This window comes from Anarhichas minor, unplaced genomic scaffold (genome assembly GCF_050575085.1).
Source record: "Anarhichas minor isolate MPS153535 unplaced genomic scaffold, ASM5057508v1 ptg000022l, whole genome shotgun sequence".
NCBI classification, from domain to species: domain Eukaryota; kingdom Metazoa; phylum Chordata; class Actinopteri; order Perciformes; family Anarhichadidae; genus Anarhichas; species Anarhichas minor.
The window spans coordinates 915082-923991 of record NW_027466468.1 but is presented as its reverse complement, the minus strand read 5'-3'; the positions used below and the strand labels follow the sequence as shown (position 1 = coordinate 923991).

The window sequence follows — 8910 nt, the reverse complement described above, 5'->3', positions numbered from 1 at the left end:
AAAGATATGTTGGGAGTGACAACTGTGTTTGCTGAATGAGGGACAGTTCAGGACAGATATTTTAGAAGAAAGAGGGGAGGTTTGTATTAATGGTAAAAGGATGTTTTGTGACAATTAAAAGGTATTGATCATCCACTTTAATAGATATTCAGCAAAATATGAGGATGATACAGAAACATCACTGAGCAAGAACTGTGTACATCCTGAAACATCCTGAACATTTTCATACAGCATGAATACAAATCAACGTGTGACATTGCCGCGCTTCTCTCTGATGTTATACGGCATCTGTGTGAGAGATAAAAAACATGATCAATGTGTTCATCTCCAACATCATCACTCACTCTGTTTATTCTCTCTCCTTCAGAGAGCATCAGGGCTCTTTGTGGGGAAAACACATCCACTTACACTTAAATCAGCTCATTGTGTTCGGCCACATTCATTCAGTGAACTCAACATACCTTCCATGAGTCCACTGATGTCTCCTCATGTTCAGCAACGGGGTCGTCGATGCTCATTGGCTCCTCCAGCTCCTGCACCTGTTGATGAATCGTGCACATTTACAATAAGAGATACACAGATCTGTGACGAGCAATGTTGTTCCTTATTTCTTTGCAATTGTTAAATGGACCAAACAATTAAACAAACTTTCAATCAAACCTAGAATGAACATTAAAGTGGTATCACATTTGATTAAAACTTTCTCATCATTCAAACATTTTAGGATTACTTGACCTGTCAGTATGAAAACAATAAAAACAGCAAGTCATGAATATACATAAATAAATAATGGTGGACATGAAATAAAAAAGAATTCAAAAACTAATACTATTGAAAATGATAATCTATGGATTGTTGGCATTAATAGAACCAATGGCCATTTAATTTCTCAGTGTAACTCAAGTCTTTCCAAATACAGTCTCTTGTGCAAAAAGCAAAATCCCCGACTTCACTCACTTTCATTTACTGAAAACCCTGCTGGCCTGTGTGCTCGCTCGTGTCACGTGACCACAACATCAGTGTCAACAAACACAACCATGAATGGCTCTACATCTGTTGTTTTTAATATGAAGAGGAAGCATCACCTTGTCTTTTAACAATAAAACCAATCACTACAATCTTAGTAACTACTATCAGCGGCCTGGAGTTGTTGGTCTGGACGCTCACTTGTTTGAAGGAAGCTTTTCTCAAATCAGTCTAAGCAACAAAACAAGCTTGCTTCCACTTGAGGATGAAGAAGTGTAAGTCTACATGATGTTCCACAAGATAATATCAACACTTGTATTTCATTTTCTTAAAATGTAACCTGTGGGGTGTGGAATTTTTGGAACTTTTATAATACATTTAATTTTACGTATTAAAAACCTGTATTTGAGTTAATTTCCAAATGTCTCTGATCACGTCAGCTTTAATAATCAAAACCCTGTTTAATTATCTAAGCCTATCTGTAAAGCCTTGCTGCCCAAATGAAGAGTTCACTCTTCTCTTGTTCTAGTTCCAGAAAACACGTTACTAAACCTTCTGCACGTCGTCATGTTAGCAGGAGGATTGCCCGTTTACGTCCTCGGTGTGCAAAATCCCCTTTTTTATATTGAATACATTTATTATTTGAATGGTGTACAGTCGGCCTCTAAACACAACCGCAACATTTAGTCAATGCAAAAATACAATATAATGACTTTTTAAATAATTTCTCCAATTCCTAAAAAGAGCTTTGTTTTTTTTTTCCCAAAATGAAACAATTTACAAAACATGCAATGAAGTTCTCGGACCATAAAAGAGATCAACTAAACCGATCTTCACTCAGTCTATGTTCACTTAACATGAACTGAGTAGATCTGATCAGACCAAACTGACCCCAGAGGGACACAGGCCATTATAACGGCTCATCAGACCATTTTTGAAACAAAGGGGTAACACTACCACCTGCAGATCTACAAATACAACAAAACTGGACAGTTAATCTATCGTTATGTGGAGCAATTATTACCGATTATGGTCTGAAGAAATATACAATATCTCTGAAGTAGCAAACACAATCACCCCCGTGATGTGACTTGGACTTGGTACATTCTGATTGGTCACTTCCTGATTTACAGAGCTCTGCTTAGGGGCTCCATCTTTTCCTCAGGTCTGCCAAGATGTCCCTCCAGCAGCAGCAACCAGCGGCGGCCCCCTCCTCAGCCCTGGTAACTCAACTAAAATGACTTAAGGAGAACTAAAATGTGACGGTAGAGAAGTTAACTTAATGTGTGCTCCAAGAATGGAAACCAATGTATTGCCAACAATACTGAGACTATGAGGTGATGTGAGGCATGAAACAAAAGCTGTGTGTGACATTCATCTCTTTTCTGATGGAACTATAGAACACATCTAAAAGTGCAGCCGTCACAACCACCATCAGCCTTTTTCACTGCAGACATTTTAACTTGTCTTGTCAGGAGAAGGACATATGTTACTGAAAACATTGAAGGTGCTCAGTTCTATTCAAGTATCCCAGTTGAGTCATGACAGTGAGCCAGCATGCACAATACCAGGACCTGAAGCAGCTAAATGGAATTCAGCCGTCATTCATGTTCTTGTCTCCACCTGTGCTTTTCCTACTGGGACATTTCAAAGTGTCTTTTGTGGAAAAAGCTCTTTTTGCTTTTGTAATTAAAACACTTTAACACACGTTGATGTAGTGACACTAAAGTTTATTGTGATAATACACTGCAGTATCATATTTAGAAAAAGCATGGTTGTTGGAGCAGGACTCCTCAGAATTTGCAGCACAATCCACAGACCCCGGGTGTGCAGCAGCCACAGCAAACTTTGCACTTAATGCCGCGCTTCTCTCTGATGTTATACGGCATCTGTGTGAGAGATAAAAAACATGATCAATGTGTTCATCTCCAACATCATCACTCACTCTGTTTATTCTCTCTCCTTCAGAGAGCATCAGGGCTCTTTGTGGGGAAAACACATCCACTTACACTTAAATCAGCTCATTGTGTTCGGCCACATTCATTCAGTGAACTCAACATACCTTCCATGAGTCCACTGATGTCTCCTCATGTTCAGCAACGGGGTCGTCGATGCTCATTGGCTCCTCCAGCTCCTGCACCTGTTGATGAATCGTGCACATTTACAATAAGGGCCACATTTTAGGACCTGGACAGAACATTTATAGATGATTAGTGAGTATAAGTCAAGTTCTTACCTCAGTGATTGGGACAGCAGAGCTCTGCTGAATACAAATAAAGGTGAGCACGACGGCCACTGCAACAGCAACACTGAATGTCTTCATCTTAGCACGGTTTGACTGGTTTAAGTTTTCAAATCAAGTAGATTTCTTCAGATCTTGTGGTGACTCTTGTCAGCTCCTCTGAGTTCTCCTGTCTGATGGTTGAATGTGTAACATGTGCTGGTATTTATACTCACTTGGACCACTGTTGCCTCATCACTGACAGCACTTGCCACACTCCCTATTCCCAGCATCCCTACGTGATCCTGTGAATGGGAAATTCCTGAAGACTGGGAAACTCTCTGTCTTTGTTTGTGTGCCACAGTTTTTGTCCAACATTAAATCAACCATTACTCTTTTACTGTCTTACTTGCTAAGAAGTACAGCTCAATGATACATCACACTAATACGTAATTGATCAAAACTAAAATGCGACAAAGTGCAATGGAAACCGACTTAATAAAGAATAAATCATGAGGTATGAAGCGTGACTTCCACTGAAGACACAGAGGAAACATACACAGATCTGTGACGAGCAACGTTGTTCCTTATTTCTTTGCAATTGTTAAATGGACCAAACAATTAAACAAACTTTCAATCAAACCTAGAATGAACATTAAAGTGGTATCACATTTGATTAAAACTTTCTCATCATTCAAACATTTTAGGATTACTTGACCTGTCAGTATGAAAACAAAAAAAATCAGCAAGTCATGAATATACATAAATAAATAATGGTGGACATGAAATAAAAAAGAATTCAAAAACTAAAACTATTGAAAATGATCATCTATGGATTGTTGGCATTAATAGAACCAATGGCCATTTAATTTCTCAGTGTAACTCAAGTCTTTCCAAATACAGTCTCTTGTGCAAAAAGCAAAATCCCCGACTTCACTCACTTTCATTCACTGAAAACCCTGCTGGCCTGTGTGCTCGCTCGTGTCACGTGACCACAACATCAGTGTCAACAAACACAACCATGAATGGCTCTACATCTGTTATTTTGAATATGAAGAGGAAGCATCACCTTGTCTTTTAACAATAAAACCAATCACTACAATCTTAGTAACTACTATCAGCGGCCTGGAGTTGTTGGTCTGGACGCTCACTTGTTTGAAGGAAGCTTTTCTCAAATCAGTCTAAGCAACAAAACAAGCTTGCTTCCACTTGAGGATGAAGAAGTGTAAGTCTACATGATGTTCCACAAGATAATATCAACACTTGTATTTCATTTTCTTAAAATGTAACCTGTGGGGTGTGGAATTTTTGGAACTTTTATAATACATTAAATTTTACGTATTAAAAACCTTCTGTATTTGAGTTAATTTCCAAATGTCTGATCACGTCAGCTTTAATAATCAAAACCCTGTTTAAATATCTAAGCCTATCTGTAAAGCCTTGCTGCCCAAATGAAGAGTTCACTCTTCTCTTGTTCTAGTTCCAGAAAACACGTTACTAAACCTTCTGCACGTCGTCATGTTAGCAGGAGGATTGCCCGTTTACGTCCTCGGTGTGCAAAATCCCCTTTTTTATATTGAATACATTTATTATTTGAATGGTGTACAGTCGGCCTCTAAACACAACCGCAACATTTAGTCAATGCAAAAATACAATATAATGACTTTTAAAATAATTTCTCCAATTCCTAAAAAGAGCTTTGTTTTTTTTTTCCCAAAATGAAACAATTTACAAAACATGCAATGAAGTTCTCGGACCATAAAAGAGATCAACTAAACCGATCTTCACTCAGTCTATGTTCACTTAACATGAACTGAGTAGATCTGATCAGATCAAACTGACCCCAGAGGGACACAGGCCATTATAACGGCTCATCAGACCATTTTTGAAACAAAGGGGTAACACTACCACCTGCAGATCTACAAATACAACAAAACTGGACAGTTCGTTATGTGGAGCAATTATTACCGATTATGGTCTGAAGAAATATACAATATCTCTGAAGTAGCAAACCCAATCACCCCCGTGATGTGACTTGGACTTGGTACATTCTGATTGGTCACTTCCTGATTTACAGAGCTCTGCTTAGGGGCTCCATCTTTTCCTCAGGTCTGCCAAGATGTCCCTCCAGCAGCAGCAACCAGCGGCGGCCCCCTCCTCAGCCCTGGTAACTCAACTAAAATGACTTAAGGAGAACTAAAATGTGACGGTAGAGAAGTTAACTTAATGTGTGCTCCAAGAATGGAAACCAATGTATTGCCAACAATACTGAGACTATGAGGTGATGTGAGGTATGAAACAAAAGCTGTGTGTGACATTCATCTCTTTTCTGATGGAACGATAGAAAACTGAGTGTGTGCAGGAGGGTTAGAGACATCTAAAAGTGCAGCCGTCACAACCACCATCAGCCTTTTTCACTGCAGACATTTTAACTTGTCTTGTCAGGAGAAGGACATGTGTTACTAATAATATTAAAGTGCTCAGTTCTATTCAAGTATCCCAGTTGAGTCATGACAGTGAGCCAGCATGCACAATACCAGGACCTGAAGCAGCTAAATGGAATTCAGCCGTCATTCATGTTCTTGTCTCCACCTGTGCTTTTCCTACTGGGACATTTCAAAGTGTCTTTTGTGGAAAAATCTCTTTTTGCTTTTGTAATTAAAACACTTTAACACACGTTGATGTAGTGACACTAAAGTTTATTGTGGTAATACACTGCAGTATCATATTTAGAAAAAGCATGGTTGTTGGAGCAGGACTCCTCAGAATTTGCAGCACAATCCACAGACCCCGGGTCTGCAGCAGCCACAGCAAACTTTGCACTTAATGCCGCGCTTCTCTCTGATGTTATACGGCATCTGTGTGAGAGATAAAAAACATGATCAATGTGTTCATCTCCAACATCATCACTCACTCTGTTTATTCTCTCTCCTTCAGAGAGCATCAGGGCTCTTTGTGGGGAAAACACATCCACTTACACTTAAATCAGCTCATTGTGTTCGGCCACATTCATTCAGTGAACTCAACATACCTTCCATGAGTCCACTGATGTCTCCTCATGTTCAGCAACGGGGTCGTCGATGCTCATTGGCTCCTCCAGCTCCTGCACCTGTTGATGAATCGTGCACATTTACAATAAGGGCCACATTTTAGGACCTGGACAGAACATTTATAGATGATTAGTGAGTATAAGTCAAGTTCTTACCTCAGTGATTGGGACAGCAGAGCTCTGCTGAATACAAATAAAGGTGAGCACGACGGCCACTGCAACAGAAATGTTCTGCTTTTGACCTTGGCCCATTTTGTCTGCTCAAGAACAGTAAATGGCCGATGAACTTTACAAATATCTTCCATCTAATGTGCTTTTACCTGCAAGAAACAAGCCAGGAGAGTTAAAGACAGTAAGACTGCACAGGTCCAGCTATTGCATAGATCACTGAGCCTAAACAACAATATACCCCTGTTTGATTTCATGACCTCCACATACAATGTAACATTAGTATTGTGACAGAAATGTAGTTCTACCACACGGCCTGTTTCATAATAAGTCGGTACTCAAAGCATATCTCTGGCACATTAAGACGCATAGTTGAAAGACCTCAGTGGTAAATATCTGTTGCAATAACCAAAATCTCCTTCCGTCTCATGATTTGATAACCTTGCTGGCCCACGTGCTGGCTTCAGCGGACCACAACATCAGTGTCAACAACCACAACTGGCTCCAAAAGTGTTGGAATCGGCCCATATTTTGTTAAATATTACCTTGTCTTATCTTTCTATGGCACATTATGTCTCGTCACGATGAACCAACTTGCAAAATTAAGTCCAAACGGTGCAATCATGTCAACATAATATTATTCATTTCATATAAAAACTTATTTTTTTTTATTTCAAGTGTGCTCCATCTTTGTTAACGGAGGTAAAATATGTTTTGTGACTGTTAACCGTGTGAGAGCATCTAAGTGTCTATTAAAACAACACCTAACACTCTGTTTTAAGTTGGTGTGTGGTGTCCCAGTTTTACCAGGATGAGAGTGAACAGACAGTGAAGACAACAGGAGAGCAGAGAGGGAGAAAGTGTTCATTACAAAACACTTTGTTTTCACTAAAGAGCATTAACAACACACACACCCTCACATATGTAAAACATGGATCCAGAGAACCAGGTGATATACAGCAACAACAACAAATATAAATGTGTTCATTAATATCTCCATATGTGTCCAATGCAGCTTCTAATTTGAAAAATACCCGGTGTAAGTGCAGGACCTTTAAACCAGTTAATTTGTGATGGCTGTGTGTTTAACATTTAATACATTTTTAATGACATACAGTCCTCTGTTGAACACGGCTGCAACATTCTGTGTATGTACGAAACACAATACTATGTGATTTTTCTACAGGTGTTGTGGCCAGGTGTTCTGTAGTTTCTGCAGATATTTAGGATAGTGTGTACGGAGGATGCAGTCACATCACTGAGCACACATGAACTACAGCGGGACCAAATCCAGTAACATCCTCAGATATTTACAACCACAGGTACGACTGAAAGTTGTAAAATTAGGAATGCCTTGGTAGCCGAGTGGGACCTTTGTTTATTATGTCATGCCTCTCTCTCTCTCCTGTTTCCATTCTGTCTCTGATCTGTCAAAAGAAGGCCAGAATTTTACCCTCAGTCTGAGTGAGCCATCCTTGTTTAGCTTTGGCTTAAATGACGGTCCCATTTAGAATAAAATAGACCATGGAGCAGGGTATGCTTTAGGGCGTGGCTATCTTGTGATACCACGGTGTTGTCCGGTCTGGGAGTGGTCCGTGTTTTTGTCTTGAACTTTAACCCTTCCACAGTGTGTTTTTAGTTGCTCCTTATAACACAACTTCCATCATTTATTTTGCTTATTAGCTTCAGTATTTAAATAAAGTTTTATCGTAACAAGTAATCATCAGAGAAAATGCAGAATAAAGTACAAAGTAACTTCAACTCTAGATTTGAGTGTATTCAACTTCAATAGTTACTTTTAGACCATTTGGCATTGAAGTCGAATCCACTTTAAACAAATACATTTTCTCTAGTGTGAATAACTGAAATGTCTTTTTTAATACAATCATTTTATCTGAGTTTACAGTGTACTCAGGTCCCTGGTATGGTAACCTCATACAGGTGCAGGAATAATCATCTCAATTGTAAACAAAACACCTGGCTATTATTAGATTTAAATATTTTTTTCTTTTTCAAATTTTGTAAGATTTGTAAGAAAAACCTTTGAAAAAAACAAATATAATAATCACTGTGTAATTAAAGTTAGGGGCCGTTTGAATCTTTAGTATCTTCGGTCTTTTCAAAAATCTTGTGCAATAACCAAAATCCCTTCCCTCCTGCCACTCTGTCAAAAGCCTTCTGATAACCTCTATGTCAACAAACACAACCATGAATGGATCCTCGTCGGTTAGACTGTACAGCTGACTAAACCTTTTCATTTTTCAATATGAGAGGAGAGCATCACCATCAGCAATTCTGAAAACTACTGTTTGAACTATTTCATTTGATCTGATCATGATGAACACAGTGTCATTTAGTTTTCAGAACATGTCTTCATCTATACTTCATCATATTAGTTCTTCATGTGTGGTATTTATTGGCTAAATAAAACTCTGTGTTTTGACTGGAGTGGTTGGATAGAAGCGCTGCTGGAACACAAGTCAAAGTTTTAGTCTTTACCCCAACT

The 8910-nt window shown here is 38.9% G+C and overlaps 1 protein-coding gene across 1 annotated transcript; it reads right to left on the bottom strand.

The window, feature by feature from the left end:
- Nucleotides 1–2759: 2759 nt before the first annotated feature.
- LOC142955139 (hepcidin-like) lies at nt 2760–4460 on the bottom strand. Its single transcript, XM_076096522.1, has 3 exons — nt 3203–4460; nt 3029–3106; nt 2760–2855 (listed from the first exon to the last, which is right to left on the bottom strand). Exons 1-3 carry the CDS (start codon nt 3287–3289, stop codon nt 2760–2762), a joined length of 261 nt encoding a protein of 86 aa, XP_075952637.1. The 5' UTR covers nt 3290–4460.
- Nucleotides 4461–8910: the final 4450 nt, after the last annotated feature.